This window comes from Acanthaster planci, linkage group LG01, assembly GCF_054643075.1.
Source record: "Acanthaster planci isolate LZ-2023a linkage group LG01, COTS_SCS, whole genome shotgun sequence".
In the NCBI taxonomy this organism is placed as follows: domain Eukaryota; kingdom Metazoa; phylum Echinodermata; class Asteroidea; order Valvatida; family Acanthasteridae; genus Acanthaster; species Acanthaster planci.
Window position 1 is genome coordinate 7,932,157 of NC_141777.1, and position 18,302 is coordinate 7,950,458.

The following is an 18,302-nucleotide window of genomic DNA, read 5'->3' on the forward strand; positions in this document are numbered from 1 at the left end:
ATCAACATGCATCCATGTACATGTACAGGCACACAGCGGCATATCTAGTTTTCCACCGTTTTACCACTTTGATGAATGTTTGCTGTCAACGTGCATAACCGCAGTATTTCAAGGTTTTCTTCACTTTCAAAGTTCAAGACCTTTGGGTAATATTTTGGGAATGCCATATGCCTCTTGCTAGGTGGTCACCCAAGGTACAACAAATTAAGGAGATTATGGCATTCGGAAGTAGCGTTCTTTTATTGTTGCAGACTTGCCAAAGGACACAATAGTTTCTCCGGCCGTGGGCTGCAATTTGTTTACCATGAGAGAGAGGTCAAAGAGTTGCAGTGTTGGACTCGGAGGTTGGGCAACTTACATCACTCTACACATGTCTGTCTAGGAAGCCATTTTCTTAAGATGTTTTGCGGCATATAACAGTGTCTTTCCCCTCCTACTTTTGTAATCTCAAAGTAGGAGTAAGCTCAAGATTAGACAAAAAGCAGGCATACATGTACGTTTCATTCTCAGACAATGGGTGACAATCTTGTTATTCTTAATATTTTTTAATCTGACAAAATGCGCCACATTGTGCAAAGCCTTGAGAATGAGCTTTATTCTGACTTCAAGTTGCTTGTCTGAAGAAACGGTTTGTTCTAGACCTTGGTGTTCCAAAGTAACTCTGCATATTGAATTGCAGTTTTTATTTGGCCGGAAAGCTACATGTAGGTTACAGTTTCAGTAACACTCTGTGTCACCTAAAACAGAAAAGGGTAGAGGTTTTGAAGTGATTGGAAAATTGTTTTTTTTTAGTGGGGGTCAGGGGAGGGGGAGGGGGCACTGGGAATTTGTGGGGGGGGCAGGGCCCCCAGCCCCCCCCCCCCAGCCATGCTAATGTGGCAGGGTAGCATTTTTAATGTTAACAACTTTGACCCTGGCAAATATGAAGCCTGTAATGGAGTTGATGGAGTGGGCTCTTTGTAGAGAACCAGAGACCACATCTTAGAGATTTCCGGTCTCTAGGGGATCTTCGCCCAGCCTGGTAAGTGGTGATTGATCCGTAAACATGCCCCTGTAGGAACATGTGGTCTTCATTGGAGTTTACAAGAGTTGACTTAGGTCTGACATTAGTTTTATTATCCAGGCAGTTGACTTCAAGGCAAAAAAGCTTGGCTGGTCTTCACTTTACCTGGTAAGGCTTGCTTACACAGAGGAAATGGGCGATAAGTTAAAATGTCGGCTTTGAAATTTTAGTGGGGATGGGGAATCAGACTTGGCATGGGCTCAGGAATTTGGTGACCTAGTTTACAGCTAAAAAGTAAATAAAAATCAGATTAGTTTTGACGGTTTTGTTTATTGATGCTACATGTAGTTCACTCTCAGCATAAGATAATGTCTCTCAGCATTGATATCATTCTGTGAAAAGCATTTAAGCTCGGGCCATTAACACAAAGTCGTTATATTGCTAAAACGGAAAATAAAATTAATTGACAGAAATAAACAAAACGACCCCCTCAAAAAAAATCAATAACTCTCAAGGCTCATTAAATTTATTTTGTCAACCTCAGTCCCAGTATTTTTGCTTGAAACCTGGCAAAATTTCGTTGTGTAGGAATACAATGGCACATTCTTTGTCCTTAGAACTTTCAAGGGGTGCCAAGCCCTTATTTGTCAAGTAATAATTTTCTGTACAGGTTCCTCACACCTGAACCATCTGCGTAACATCCTGGAAGATTTTGCAGAACTCGGAACTGAAGATCATTCAGGCCATGTAACATGTGTCAAGGCTTGTCAATTCAAATAATGGAATATTTGAACATTCGGTTCTACAGAATGGGCACAAAAGCAGGAACAAAATATATTTGTTTTGTGGTCTGCCTTATTGAGTGTCAGGACAGAGGTCCGTGTCCTATTTGAGGGAGTTTCATCAAATAAACCATGACAGAAATTGATAAAATGCACTGCCAGTCAAATCTTGGTTCATTGAGGAAATTCAGTTACACAATGAAATGGCAGAAGTGGGTTTAGGTTAAGATTTTCGCAATCTTCTTTTCCAACTTGTATTGTTATTTTTCTTCACTTTTTTTCAGTATGAATTTAAAAGTAAGTTTGTGTGTGTTAAAGGACCACAATTTTCAATATGAGAGGCTAAACCTTTTTCCAGTTAATTGAACAAAGAAACTGAAAATAAGTAGAACTCTTACGGTAATGCAGGATTTTTATAACCCACTTTTCCTGGAAGTTGTTTAAAATTAGGCAATGAATGATGCACTGTTTGCAAATATGAACCTCTTTGACAAGCATGCATTTATGTGTGGCAGTCATTTCTGCGGTCTGAAACTCATTGTTAAAAGAAAAAACGATAACAATCTGTGGGCAGGTTTTGGATTAACTTTCACCAGAAAAAACAGAAAAAAATGGCTCTGTCTGACATCTGTGCAAACACTCAGGCAACAGCGGAGACTATTTTTTTAGATTTCAGTGAAAAACCCTCCCAGATTGGCTGGTTCAGTTTGGAGTGCAAACCTCCCCATGTTCCTGTGGGGATTGTCAGTGCCTGGACAGACAAGCGTAGGCAGCCAGCGTGCTCTGGTTGCTGCAAGGGCTTGTTCCGGATCACTTCACCGGTGTCATGGTCTGAGGTGTTCAGTTTGGATCTTTGGTGCACAGTCATATAGGCACGCTTGGTGTAGCTGTGAAGCAGGACTAACTGTGCTAAACACTGAGAAGGATTTGCTTGGTAAAAACTAGTCCAATTCCCCGATCAAAAGAGACCAATTACCCTGAGAAATATTTAGTTCTGGTTGCATCACAGTCTTGTACTCAAACAGGAGGGATTCCTCCAATTTGAACCTGTTCCAGAATTAGCTGAACATTTCTGAACCCATTTCATTGGTTTTCAAGTAGTGTCATCAATATTTGCAAATACTGGGCTTCAATTTCTCCAACATGCATTACATAAAAGGTTTCTGATTATTACTATTATGTTGCATTTAATCTCCACTCTTGTTCAAATGTAATTATGATGACTTTTCAAAAACTAGCAGACATGTGTTTGCGACATTTCAACATAGAAGGGCCATCCTGGGCATTATATCATACTCTATTTGCATGGTGAAGGCTACCTGCCCTCAGTGTTATTGATCTGGGAGCGAATCGGCCCGCTCCCAAAACAAAAGCTTACCAGATATACTGTAGATTCTGCTTTGTGCATAATTTTACTGTACATGCAGCCTCTAAAATTTGAGCGAAAAGCTTCACTAATCTCAGATTAATTAGTTTAATTGGCACTGGCTGTTAATCTGAAAAAGAATTGGAGTGAACTCTTAATTTTCTTTAAATGGCATCTCGGCATGACTGAGGATGTCTTGCTTGACAAGTCTATTTAGGTACTTGCAATTACTGTGTCCTGAAGTGGTTTATAATATTTGAATTGCAACACACAATACTAAGCAATCATATCCACTGTTTTCACTTTCTTTGTCCTTTGCTGACTGACAGGGAGTCAAAGTTGTAGCTAACTTTTTCGGCTTGAGTTTTTATATTGCTTTAAACCTTGAAAGAGCTGGGGGGATGGGACGGAATCCACTCACCCCTCCCAACATTTTTCTGATATCGTTACGATTCAGTTTTTTTCCTACGCCAAGCCCTTAGGACATTTTATGTCTTGCTGTAATTTTTAAAGCAATTTTGTGAGAATCGGACATACCTTTCTCTCCAAATGCAATTGTTTAAAAGACAGGTCACCCCCAAATCAGTGGACATTGTTCACATTCTCAATGCACATGGGCCGATGTGTGATGCCATGAACTTCAGATGGCCATAACAGCAAAACCCCTGTCGGCTTAAATTTACACTTCACAGTCTTTCTCATAATGAGTGTGTCCACATGAATATCAAGTTTTGAAAAGATCAGGCGTGGGACAGCTAAGTTCTTTGGGATGAAGAATCCACTCTGGCTTTAACGCAGTCCAGAAAAAGCTGGGCTCTCTTAGGGTAAAAAGAATCATTTATTTTGAATCTTAGGCAGTTCATTATCAAGTTATACATGTTCATGTCTACATTTCTTGGTGGTATTCTTCAAGGCTTCTACCGTATTTTCCCACAGATTCTAGCTCCAGCTGGAAAAGTTAGACGTCTACTTCTTCCCCTTCCTCTCCCCCCCAAGAAAAATCTAGTTGGGCAAAAAAAATAATCTAGCTAGGCAGGCAAGTCTGGACATTTTCCTGAAGTTGTTGACATACCAGGTATGGTTTTTGAAACTAAATTGAATTTTAGCCTTTGTAATTTTTTCCCATGCTCACATGACAAACATCTAACAAAAGAAACAGTTCACTAACAATGAGCATCTATTGTTATTGCACCATGCTTTTTTTGTTAGATGTTCAACGTGTCAACAATCCCAAAGTCATGGTCAAATGTCCTGGTTGGTGTCTTCCATTGCTGTTGGCCAGTACCGGGAATTGTATGAGATCATACATCAAGTCACAACCTATTTGGGTTATCTGATGCATGCTCAGGGAAATTTGGAGAGGGGAAGAAAGCGATACTGTGTTGAAAGTGCACTTTTTCGCTACACTTTATCCTAAAAGGATTTTTCAAGTTGCGCTTGTGTTTATGTCTTCACTTCTTGGTGGTATTCCTCAAGGCTTTCATTTTCCCACAGATCCCAGTTCGGGCTGGAAAAGTTAGATGCCGACTTAGAGTGTAGTCCCCTCCCCTCACAAAAAAATCCAGTTAGGCAGGCCCTTCTTCCTGCAGGTGTTGGCATAGCCAGTGTGCTTTTTGAAAGTGAAATCAAATTGTAGCCTATGTAATTGAAGTACATTAGCCCATACTCAACGACCTCAAAGTCATGGTTACTGTTGGCCAATGAGGGGAATTTTATGAGGTCGTACATCCTTTCAGGGGGACGTGACGCGCTTGCTCTGGGAAATTTGGAAAGGGGAAAATGGAAGTGAATTTGTGTAAATCTGTTGAATATGCAGCTGACGAGAGTGCTAAAATAGATGTGATCCATGCAACAGTTCTTCACGCACGCTGATGTGTGCAACTTGAATTAGACCGAAAATTCTTGAAAAGTAAATATCGAATTGCACTATGAAATTTTTTTCTGGTCGTTTCATTGCTGGTATTACTGAATTGAAATAAGGACAGAAATATGCATATGGCCTATATCATCAAAAGTAAAATATTGTCAGTTTTTCTAAGCTAGGCTTTCGTCAGCACTGTTTTTAGTTGTCTGTATTTGTGGATTAGCTTGGGTCAAGGGCATATCTTGTAGACAGCTGAGAGCTTCATGGTGACAGCCTCAAGGTCATACATCGACAGGGATTTTTTTTTTAAAGTTTGTTTGTTTGTTTGTTGGGGTGGGGGAATTTTTGAGATGAAGTCATGGATTAAGTCACAGCTTTCATTGGGATATGAAGAAGTCCATGTTCTGAGAAATGTGGAAAGTCAACCCAAGTGCGTGCTTTTGCATAATCCTGTGAAATGTATTCGGATGAGGGAATGCACGTAAAATAGACCTGACTGTGACCTTAGCATGAGTGCAGGAAGAGCAGCGATCCGCAGTCGGGGGGGGGGGCTGTCAGGATCCTTTTATTGTATGGAGATTGTTCACAGTATGTACATGTATGCATTTTTCTTGATGATTCACGATGACTACTGTGGCGTCATGCTTTTGAAAGTAATCAAATGAGAAACTTGTGTTTCAAAGAGATCATCCTTTTGAACATGAATGTGTAGGCCTGTGTATGAAAAGAGAGTACATATAGGTCTCAACAAAGAAGATTAAAGTTACCCTAAGCTCTGTTCCCATTTTTTCTGGTGTTTTTGTAGAGGTCCTCATGATTGTAATGATTGTATCAGGAGTTAAACAGTTGATCTGCTAGCGTGTTACGGGAAAGAAAGCCTCACATACAAAGCGCATGCAGGAGCAGATCATGGGGGCCAACAAGGAGCATGGCCCCCTCAGTTTGTTTTGTTTTGTTTTGAAAAATCATGAGAGAAATGCGATTTTTTTTTTGGAGGGTCTAGTTTATTTCCTCCCCTTCCAGAATCATGTTAAAGCCGCAAACTGTGGGCTCATCCCGCCCCCCCCCCCCCGATGATCATGGCTCAGGGACTAGTCAAACCCTCAAATCTGGCCAAGCAGCTACCCCAGGGGATACTGGTTGGGTCACCTCCGTGAAGCACTCTCGGATGGGGGGCATGTTGTTAGTGCTGCATCCCTTGCATATGAGCACAGTCTCTATGCATGTGTGGACTCTGCAGGTGGCAGTGTGACCTTTGGGCACAGATTGATCTGAGTGTGTGGGACCAGTTTTCAGTAGAATGTGCACAAAATTGGTCCTAAATTGATGATAGCTATCCAGGTGAATTCTGCAAATTCTGCAATTCTGAAACTTAGGCAAGGCATGCTTGACATTTCCTTGTATTTCCCTCCTTAGTGCTTCAAATGAAAACATGCACTTCTTTGAACTCTGCAACGAGGAAAGGCCACGTCACCCCATCCACATCATCAGATGAACCTGATGTAACGATGCCAGAAATGACATCAGTCAGCACCACTGGAGGGAATGACGAGCATTGCCTCATCATGGCACTTGCTGGAAGAATACGGGATTTTTTTGTATGAGATCATCCTTCTCCCCCCCCCCTTTTCTCATAAAGCTTACATGTGCCTGCCAGGCTGCCTCGAAAAGATCTCACTGACTGCATCGTTGCATCAACCCAGGGGGCTGCAGGAAGGCCTGTTGACACAAGCCCTGTCAAACTTCCAGGAAAAAAAGAAAAAAAACAGCCGTGTGCGTTTAATGGATCGGATGCCATTGAATAAAACGATTAACCCCTGGGCAGGTATAGCTTATCTATGTGCATGAAGATCACGGCCTGGTATGATTCAATCGCTGAATGGCTGAATTGTACATCTTCCTTCCACTTACATGTACCTCTCCTTTAGTAGGGGAAACTGTTCTATCTGCCAGCTTCCCAGGTTCATCGTGATGCTTTTCTTTGTCAGTCTTAGTCACGGGGACTTTGTAATTATCTGTAAGTCAGTGGACCTGTTTAATTAACCTACACTTCCAAGGGTGATCAAAAATCAGCATTGAAATTGGAGATTGAAGCCCTTAAGCATGTACATTTGCTGAGCACGGCCGAAACTTGGTTGCCGGCCAAAAAAACGTGGTTTGTAGGTTGAATTTGACTGGTATACACCTTCATCTGATGAGCAAGATTTCCTGCTGTGCAGCTGTATGACTTTAGGTCTTGTTTTAGAGACCAGGGCTCAGTTATTGATATCTCAAGCCAGCTCATATATTGGGGGATCATCCCCTCCCCCCCTTGAAAAGAATCTTGTATCACAGGAGAGGAAAAATGTATTGTGTTGGCAAAGAAGAGAGCCGTTAGGGAAACTGCTTTCATGGTACACCTTGTGCCGGCGCAGGAACCTCAATTCTAAGGAAAATTGGTCTAGCGTGCTCCATGCCTCAGGCTTGCAAACCTGCCTGTGCCGTCAACAAAAAGTTTGCACCCAGAGGATGTGGTTGGCAGGCACGAAACCTTCATGAAGAAATCTTGGTGTCCCTCCTCCTTCTTTCCCCTGAGAGTTTGGGCCTGGATCTGAGAACAGTTGGCACAGCTAGGATTTTTGCTTTCGGGGAAGGGAGGGGTTGGTAGCCGTGGCTTTGATGTTCAAGTGAATAAAGGTCCCAAGCAGTAAACCTACATTTTATATATCACATCACTTCAAGACAAGACATTTGCGATGTTTTCTCTTTTCTAAATATGTACATTCATGGAATTACTGTTTTTATGAAAGTTAAAGTTTTGCTTCACTGAGATGTTTGACACAGCACCCTCTGCTCATCTGACTCGAGCATGGCCAGCAAACCCCAACATGCTGTGGTCAGGTGGTGAGACCCCCACCCTAATAAGCAGGTCTTGGGTTCCAATCCTACTTGAGTGAACTTGTAAATGTTTCACTGAGTATACAGAGTTGAACAATTATACATTTTTAAAAAGGGCAAACACTCAACATTTCATTAGCAGCAGTAAGGTGAGAATAGTGGGAGATTGAAAATATCCCTCTCGCCTGTCCGTTTCATAGTCCAGATTCAGGTGAGTGTATTCTTAGAACTCGTGAAGCAAACTTGTTGCCTGTTGGGATGGATTGTCAATATCCTGGGCATCACTTTGGTAGGTGGAGAGCTTCCCCGAAGGTGACCGCAATCAACCAGTTTATGATTTTAGATATCAGTGGAATGATTTTAGATATTTATAGCAACCTTGCTGTGAAACCTGACAAATTGCCAACATCTGCTGTACTAATATATTGGGAAAATTAAATTGAAATTGTTGATTGTTGAGGTCCTCCTCATAATACAGATAAGCTGAGTGTGAAGCACTCCGTAGGACAGATTGTGTTTTCTGCAGAATTCAGTGCTTTCTTGAAAGTGAGGATTTCAGGAATACACAGTTTTACAGGAAAGTTATTGAACATTTTGTCTCCATAGTGTGAGAACAATTTACAGGTTGTATGAGCTATGGCTGACATTAGTAAGCTTGGTAATGGACCCTGTTAGTACAGACAGCACATGGCAAACCTTGCTTGATGTACACGCCGGAATGCTTTTCGTATGCTCAAATTCCATAGTCACATTTTTGAGATGGTTTATGGGAGATTTTTTTTATTATGGAATAAAGAAATAGGTATGACTTGACAGAAAAAAAAATTGCATCTCAATTCTAAAATAAACTTTGAAGGGGAAAAAACTGGCCCTTTTGACACCAGTGCACTTTAATTTGTCACGCGACGTTGTTTGTCCTAAATGCTGGTGTAGTTTACTTGTCCTGTTCCCTGAAAAAGTGACATCACTTAAAATCACTGGACCTTTGTCTTTGAAAAGGTGTACCAAAATTGATGGGGAAACCTTTTTGCAGTGACCACAATTGCTTTAGAAAGTACAAAAGTCTAGGTGATTTCGTAGAAATATGGAATGAAACAAATCAGTAGCTCCATGTCAACAATTTTGAGTGGTACAGCGCGGGGATTCACTCACGTTAACTTTCTCTTGACAACCAAACTGCCTACAGGCTTATCTTTGGCGTATCTGATGATAGTACTGTTTCCTGTGTTTACTGAGGTGATGTTACACCAGGCCTGGTGCCGGCAGCTTTGTGTCTACCCAGAAAAAAAGGTTTCGATTGCACAAATTGTAAATGGTCAGCAAGGAACTTGCAGCTGAGAAGCAAGTGGGTGGTTTATACTGAGGGTTCGGGGGAAGGAGTGGCAGTTGTGTCTAGCTGAGAGTTGTATTTAAGGAGTGCCAGTTTAAACACCTTTAGGAACTTAGGAAGCCAAAAAGTTGGACCGTTTCCAGAAGACTGGTACAGGATACGTATAATTCTGGGAAAGCTTGTGTTGCCGCTTTATTGCCAGTAATGTTCAATGTGAAGTTATTTATTATATACAAACCATTCAGGAGGAGACTGAAAGTTGAAGAACCAGTTCATCTGCCCTGTTCTGTTTCTCGAGACATATTCTTTATTCTGTCCCAACCCTATGATCCTGCATGACAAAGCCAAGTCACTCAGTCACACATCCCTTTGCCTGATTAGAATGACTGTGAGAGGAATTTGATGAGATAAAAATGCGCATTAGCGAAAGCATCTCCAAGTGCTGTGAACATTTCGAGATTGCCTGGAGGGCAGAATGTCTTGCCCTTGGCCCCTTCACCCCTTCTATTGACAGCTCAACATCACAATTTGGGCCCCCACGTTGTGCCCTTCTTTCCCACACTGATCAGAATATGCTCAGTAAAATAAATAATTCATTGTCTAAGTTTTGACACGCCTGTAAAAGTTCATGTCCCTATGATAAAAAAAAAAATGAATAAATCTTTTCCTGCCAAACTTGTAGGAGGTAACTCCCAGCTGCTGCATCGGCCAACATCCGCTTTTGCGCAGAGAGAACCACCGGGCGGCGAAATAGGTACAGGTGCTGTTTGTGTGGATACTAATCCCTTGCCAATTGCATTGACTGTAATACATGTGATGAGACTAATAACTATTAACCTTGTGAGTGGTGATTTAGGGAGGGATCTCTGGGACAAGTTCACCAACAAAAAAAGGAGACCGTTCCAACCTGACCATGCAGGCTTGACGGAGGGAGGGAGGGAGGCACTTTCTGAAACAGAAAAATAAACGGGGGAGCACTAGAAAGAGAAACAAGAGAAGGAAAGTGGATGAAAATCACCAATTGGCTTAAAAATACTTCAGACTTAACCCCCTTCTGTTAGTTAAGTTTGTCAGTTTGCAGCTGTAAGACGCTTTGTTCCCTTCCCTCCCCCAAAAGAAATTAAGCCGGACAAGAGTGACCATCCAGTGATTATTTGAAGTTTGATGACTATCAATCCAGACGCCTCACCACTGAACACTCCTATTGCCTGCAAGAGGTGAAAGCATAGAGGGATCCCAATACGACACTTAGCGTCGATCTTTGCACTTCCGCATTTGAAAACAAGGCTGTATGTGTCAGCTTTGATTCTTAACATGATCAGATGATTGAAAGTAAGGAGTCAAGACACAAAATACATAAAGGTATGTTAAATTCAGACTTATCAGGCAGCCAATTATTGTGGAAGAGCCTTTCAGGATGACTCGACTGGTAAAATCAAAAGAAAAAATAACGGCAATGTACCGCGAACTAACGTACCTGCAATGGTCATATATCTGAATGTGCAGTAGGCGTGGTTTAAACTGAAGTGGCGTCACACTTACGATCCGGATACTGCATGTACTGTCTTGACTCCTCGGGCGTGCGTGGAGAAGTTCAACACAGAGAGCCTTGGTTTTGATGCAGATATGCGCAGACAGCGCTGGTGTGAAATCCCTCAACTGGACAGCCCATCAAGGACCAGTTGTTTAATGCAGTTGTGGGCACAGTGTTTCTCCCGTTGGCTCAGGCCGCCTCATTTACAGAGGGATTGCTCTCCATGTTTTGTTTTTTTTTCAGTGGTTTCTTACCATGTTAAAGGAATCAATACCTAGTACCAGTTGCAAGGGGTCTACAGGCTTATGTGTGATCATGTGTCTGGATTTGAAAAACAGTAATAAAACTTTTTTTGAAAGAATACAATAACTGCATGTTTTAAATTTTAAGGGATTTTTGTAATCTCACCTGAACGTGAGTTTCCTGTACGAGAAGAGTGAAGAGACTCTGTACCAGTCCTCAATGCATTTTACCGATTTGTGATGACCAACTCGTACTGACCATGTGTGGTTTGAGAATTAAGATCATAACACCTTAACTTTGTTCAGTGTTTCACCATACCATTTCTCACGTCCTGCCGTGCTCACAGTGTCCGACTACCAGCATGTATTAACGGTCATACTTGACACAAATTGTACCCTTGAATGAGAGTGTACATCACTTCCCAGCAGTGTTATTCAGGCTGGAAATTTTGCCGAGATTGAGCAAACTTGGCATCATATTTGCACCGGCATTCATCTCATACATGGAGTACGGATCAACTTCAACCTCCTCACGCCACTAGTTTGACAGTGTAAACTAACAATTTGTATTAAAAGCTCTCAGTATGACAAGCACTCGGATGTAAGAATGGGGCGTACATTTGTATAACCTTCAGTTCTGAAACTTGCTTATTGAGAATGATTCTAAGTTGAGTTCGTCACTTTTGCAGTTTTGCTCCAATGCTTTATTTTTCTTGCAGAATGCTACATTACAACTTCACAGAAACAAGAGAAAGAAGATGCACAATTGCATACAGGCATCCAATATTGTCCAAAGTTTGCCTTCAAATACTGCACATTTCTTTTTTTTTCTCCTGAATGCTATAGTGTCAATCCTGGTAAAAAAAACATTACAAATTTCAAATGATGATCAAAAAAAAAAAGCTCCCCCTTGGGTTGGGAAGCAAGAACAATACTCAAGTTGCTTGCAACATTTTAACTTCAAATTTTAACTTGGACTCATTAATTCTTTCTACCTCACAAAAGACTCTAACATGAACCAAGAAGAATTCTGCGTTGCTGGGGTCGCACCATAAACTCCAAACCCAACTCAGTAATGCAGTCTGCTCACTCCCTTTCTTCAGTCCCGCCTCCTCCCCCCTTGTGTCTTCAACTCCTGCTGGGGGCCCACAGTGACATCTGGCTGCTCTGTGACTTGAATAAATTCCAACTGTGACAATTTGTGATGCTAACCAGGCTTTACATGTGGAAATGCACCTTGCGTGTGTCAATCACGTTACCTGGCCTGAACAAAATCTTGCTGATTATTGTGCAATGGGGCTGACCTGGCTCTCTTTTTTTTTTTCTCCCATCAGTTTTATTTATAGTGAGAATTTATGATTTTGGCCCTGACATAGAAATATTCTCCAGGAATATTCTTGCATACCTCATATGCTTACAGGAATACGGAAGCCATTTATACTGCTTGCTGTATGGCGCTTTGATTTTTAAGTCAGCATTTTTTTGGTCAGGTCTCCATTTTTTTCATGTCACGGTTGCAGCACTTCTAGTTTAAATCGAGTGAGGATGCAACGTTCCAAGTTGGAACAAGTAGGAGGTTGCAGTGTTTTCAAGTGGAGTTGTTGCCGTATTTGCTACAACTCCACAGGCCAGGACGTGACAATGAATAAAGTGGGCAAAACAGGCCAAGTAGTTATAATTGGAGCTGTGTGATCATTGCAACCACTCCAGGAACCTTAAGAAAATGACTAAACGGGGGAAAACTAACAAAGTTATAACTAGAGTTGTTGCATTAATTGCAGCCACTCCAGTTGCCATGATGCAGCAATGAATAACCCGTTGAATATAGTCGAAGCACTCGCAAGCGTAATAATAGTAATTGGCACTGCTCCAGTGGCTAGGATGTGACAATGAATAAAGGGGTGGAAACGACACAGCAATTACAACTGGAGTTTAACAACCACTGGGGGCCAGGATGTGACAAGGAATGAAGGGGTGCAAACAGATCAGGCAATGATGTGGTGAAGCGCAGTGGTCAAAATGGACGAACAGCAGACTTTGCCAATACAGAAGTGCAGCAGGTGTTTTTTTTTTAACATCAAATCAAAAGTGCGGAGATTACACAAGTGGTTTTAGTAATACCACAAGGAAGCAGTTACTTTGTGATAACAATGTACATGTATATGTATGCAAGTGGTTGCCGTCAACGCAGTACAGAAAGTATTTTGATATCCAGGGACCACCGACAGACTTTTTTTCACCACCCATCCTGGCAGCGTGTTTCAATTGTGTACAGATTACACTTCAACCTGTCACATTTGGTGTTAATTACTTATGGCCGATCACTCAGCGTTCAACGAGCATCCTTTGTTTCAATTAGGCAGATCTGTTACTGCTGTGTCACTGCGGCAAGTGATGGCTGCGGTTTGGTTGAGAGGGAGAAAGGGGTTACCGACCCAACTTCCCATTTTCCAGAGAGTTAAGAGAGTTGACGTCATTGGTCTCTTCCCCTAGTCCTCAGTCATTCCCTTCCCAGGTGGAGGAGCTGCCCTGGATTAACCTCCAGTTCCCCCCCCCACCCACGAGGGTATTTGATTGCTTGATCTTGATGTAGTAGGGATTTCCTGCTGATCCTGGCTTTGCAACCAGACATGTTGTCTGTACTAAGTGTTTTAGGGGGCCGTGTACAAGCCAATCATAAGAGCTAGCTCTCGTTGTGCATTAAGGCTCCACGCGAGCGCTTCCTGTGAAAGATGCTGGAATTTGAACAGATCGAGTTCAACCTTGGACAGGGATGAATGATTTTTCCCCTCTGAAAATCCTGTAGTCAGAGTTGGCAAGCTTTCCTCCTGGACCATTCCTTTCACTTGTTTCTAGGTTTTTGTCTTGTTTCCTAGAGGTGAGATTTCTATTGTAGCTTCTGGTGAAGCATAATCAGCGTTCTGTGAAGATGGATTCCCAACATGGACCATTTTGTATTTCAACCACACTTCCCGTGAATGCTCAGATAACATGAATAATATGCAATGCAAAGGTACTGAGGAGCGTAAATTGTGAAGGCAACATCGCTGATTCCAGTAAAGCATTCCCTTCAAACAATTTTGACTGGTTGACAGAGAGCAGTTTCGGGGGTAGGCTAGATCTAGATGGACCACATCCCCCCAATGAAACCACAGACATTATAAAACTTGTTTTGTAGAAGACGCCTACATCAGAAAGTTGGAAAGAAAAACTGTAGAAACCCTGTTAAATCACTTAAAGTTTTCACCTTCGGGTTCAATCCCATTGGACCATTTTTTTTCCTTTCAGATCTCCCTCCGGGAATCTGTTTTTTTTTCTGCACACTTCTCTTGAGGAAGTATATCACTTCTGGTGAGTTGGGGGGGGAAAGTCAAAAAATGAAATAAAAGAAACCTATTTGGTCAGTTGCGTGCAAGTACTAACATTGAGGTATTTAGGGACCAGGAGAGAATGGAGGGTGCTTGTCAATAGGACTGGACAGGTTATTAATCATTGAGGAAAATCTGGTTGAATTAAGGGGTAGGAAACCAGAATGAGAAAACCATGCAGTAGTCTGATTTCTGGGAGGTTTTCCTGACAGGCCTACAGACCTTTCTCCTGTGATGTCACAATCGTACTAGACCAAGACTTGACTCAAGTCGGGATCTCTGTGACGTCTTTGTTTCTGCTTTGGATACACATCGAGACCGCCATTACTTGCTTCACGCCCTCTTGTGTCCACTTATTACTATGAGTTCAGTTCAGAAATCCCGACATGACAAATCTACCAACCATTTGAACACAAGAAATGGACTCATCTATCAAAAGTGGTAGCAGCCAATCCCATTGCAGGACATATTTTTACGTCGTTCATACAGGTCTGCATTATAATTAACGAGTCTACAAGTCTAACTTCTTTGATTGGTGGAAATTCCGTATACATTATGCAAGATCATGTCGTTCATATGCAATTGTGAATAACTACATATCACCGACAGGGGGTCCGATTGGCTTATCCGTCAAGTCGGACTTTTCTGACTGGTGACGTATGACACACGTTGTACAATAAAGGTTATCAAATGAGGGTGCCTTATAAGGGTTATGCGAGCTTCCGGGCTGAGCACGACAACCATGCCGTGCGTACCGGCTGAAGGGATGGCTGACCAGGGAAGAACAACGTAAGTTGGACTTGATTCAAGTCTGTGCTGGACCGCGATGTGTTGTGATGGTAATCTACTAATTCAAGATAAACTAGTCAAGCATGCAGCATTCACACATGGTTGAAGCTGTCCGTAGGAATGTATGCGATCACCGTGGCCAAGGCGGTCCACACGTGGTGGTGGTGTTTACATTTTGCGCAATCCACTCACGTGGGCGAAAAAGGTCAATAGGAGTCAATAAAGAAAGTTTTTAGGCTATCTTCCGGTGCACTATTTCTGGTGGTAACAGCGTTCTATCTGAACAACTTTTTCTTTATTTTTTCCTGTGTACGAGCTACAGAGTGTGAATGTCAAAGCATTGTAAATTTACAAATTTGTCCCAGATATTTAAAACAACTTGGAGATTAAAATTCAAATTATTAGTCTTATGTCATTCCACTTTTACTTGACACAGAAATTACAATGTCTGTCAACCTAGTATCAGTGTGGCACAGTAGTTCAGACCCTTGTTAATGATCGTTCAATTAAGACCACCACAAGACCAATTCGAGACCTCCAATAGGAATTCATGTCACAAGTTATTCAAATGAACTGCAACTACACTTACCAGCCAGCAATTGCAAGTGTTAGTAGATACCTACTTTGGGGTACATACTGACTAGCAGGCAAATATGGCAAGCATGTCTGTCAGTTGTTAATTTTACTTGCCTGATGAAGGATAAACGATGTTAACCTTGTACATGAGTGAAGACATAGCAGATCTAATAGTTTGTGGACTGAGCTAGCAATTTAGGTGGACAGACCACATTATCCATTATGAAAGTGCTGTCATTTGGAGTAACCATGTCCAGTGACACTTATAAATAGCCTGATTCCCAGTACGTTTGCTGGGGCTCATACCACTCTCATTAATGGACAGGAGGTCGGAAAGGAGAGAATTCAGAACTGTAGCAGAGATGCCATTTCCAGGTGGGATGCCCAGTGTCATGGCCGAAGCTGGGCATTTCTAGAAAGATGGGAGGGGGTGGAGATTCGGAGGGAGGAAGAAAATGAAGGGGGGAAAAGAACTTGACCGGTGATGATCCTGGATTAAACTGCCTCAGGTAGCTTGCTGGAGAAATTGAGACGTCTAGGCCAGCCAGGGTTAGGAGCCCATCACCTTTCACCAAGCCAGATGCTAGCAAGGAAGGGGCCACTCTAGGGCATGTAGATGGCTCGGCCATCTGGGAACATCAGCTGGGAATTTCTTGTCGTGCAGTTTGGATGGGGGAGGGGTGGGAATTGAAGCTGGTCTGGTTCATTGTTGCTGCCACACACGCATTTTGACCTCAGTGGGGTGGGAAGATTCACAGGTGAGCTAGGCAGATTTTTACCCACCTGTAAATTAAAAAGGGGTTACCTTTTGCCCAAATAAATGCACAAATAAATGCACAATAAGCAATTTTGCCTTGAACCGTCTTGAACCACACACAGAACTGAAATCCACTTGTGCAAAGTCACTCATGTTGACCACTTTTAAGTCCAAATAGTGAAACTTTGGGGCATTTTCTTGTGCCCACCCCCCCCATTTTGGATCTGTAGAAAAAAAACAAACAGAAAAGCCACAAATGTTGTAAAGATTGGCAAAAACATATGTCTGAACCAAAAAGGGAAATAGCCAGTGTTAGATTTGTCATTTTAATGGGGAACAGCTGATGGAAACCGCAGCTGTTTGGGGCCCACTAAGGAAATATTTCATGTGCGCTTTCCTGCAGAGTTTATCTCCAAAGTAAGTACTTATTGAAAGTTTTATCTCCAATTTGAGAGACCGTCTCAGAAACCCCAGTGTATTTTAATGGTCTATTTATGTGCACTTTTGGGTTTTTTTTCCCCTGCCAACCAGGGGAGACAAATGGGCCAGTTCAAATCAGGAGACTGGTACCAAAAATAGCGAGCCTCTGTTTTGTATGATTTTTTTTCCTGCAACCATAAGATGTCAACTTGCACGCTGACATTGGGAAACTCATATAAAGAAATAACTGCCTGTAATGAAGGATTTCTCCTCAGTGCTTCTAGGTGTCAAAAGTTCACGTACATCCATCCACTTTGGATAAATATTGACAATTTGGAATATAATTGTACCTGCTTTTTTTTTGTGTGGTCAAAAACAGATAGACTATTCACTATGACACTGTAGATTTATTTTGCCGGTCTGTGGTGTCTGATATATGTCTCATTTTGTACCTGCTTGAAGCCTCTCTTAAACAAATGTATAAAGTGAAATTCTCAAGGCATTGATGAAAAGAAGGAACTTTGCAGACAGATTGCAGACAGTGTCAAACCCGTGTGGGGAGTATTTATATCCCAAATTGTACTGTTGGATTCTTCGACCTGTATTTTGCATTGCCGACAACCAAGCACCAGCGACAGGATTTCCGTTCTGAAATCTGCCGTTCCTGCCCCACCTTGGCACCCCTTTCAAGGGACCGTTTTTGTTTTGTTTTGTATTGTTTTTCGTGGGGTGCAATAAATAATTTAGTCAAGCGATTTTGGCTGCACCTGTGCCCTTTTGGTTGGCCAGTGCGTGAACCACAGCGTCAGTGTGACGTCACATGGGGACCCCACACGCGACTGGTTGACGTCATTTGGCCCTGGCAGCGGAACTTGTGCTAGCTGGTGCTCCGCCTTCGTGCAGACATTCAGTGCGTACCCCCAGCCCCATCCTTCCTGTACCGCTCCATCTGGGGAATGAGTGACCTTAAAACATGGGTGGATGATTCACTGATCGTGCTGATAAGAGGTTCACTCTTGGCTATGCTATCTTGGTGGGACCCCGATTGAGATCTTGTTCTTCCATCATGAGGTAGGACCTTGATCTCAGATCAGAAGATTTGTGGATCCATGAGATAAGTTTAGTTCAATCAGACTTGTGTATCAAGAGCAGTAGAAAACTTGAGTCTCATAGATGCTGAACTGCTGACAGAAAACTTTGTACAGGCAGTTTGAAGGGGGAAAAACCTTGTGTGTGACAAATACACGTAGATAATAAAAATTAAATTTGAAACAGATTAGTTCATTTCTGCTTGAGATTTTGTCTTTCTCCCTAGGGTTTTTCATACAAGAACAAGCTCTTCAATTTGATATTTTGGCTTAACAGTTTGAATATTTCGATGATTAGCCTGAAAA

At 42.1% G+C, this 18,302-nt stretch overlaps 1 protein-coding gene across 6 annotated transcripts in view; it reads left to right on the plus strand.

Annotated features, from left to right (window-relative positions):
• LOC110979241 (tubulin polyglutamylase TTLL5-like) overlaps window positions 1-18,302 on the plus strand; it is a 100,837-nt gene that overhangs the window by 56,548 nt on the left and 25,987 nt on the right. For 5 of the 6 annotated variants that reach the window (XM_087132522.1, XM_087132545.1, XM_087132535.1 and 2 more), the window contains one exon: window positions 9,905-9,976. The exons of the other annotated variant lie outside the window; for it this stretch is intronic. In XM_087132522.1, the coding sequence (XP_086988648.1) occupies window positions 9,905-9,976 (72 nt within the window). The remainder of the gene's footprint in view (window positions 1-9,904; window positions 9,977-18,302) is intronic. 6 annotated transcript variants of the gene reach the window in all.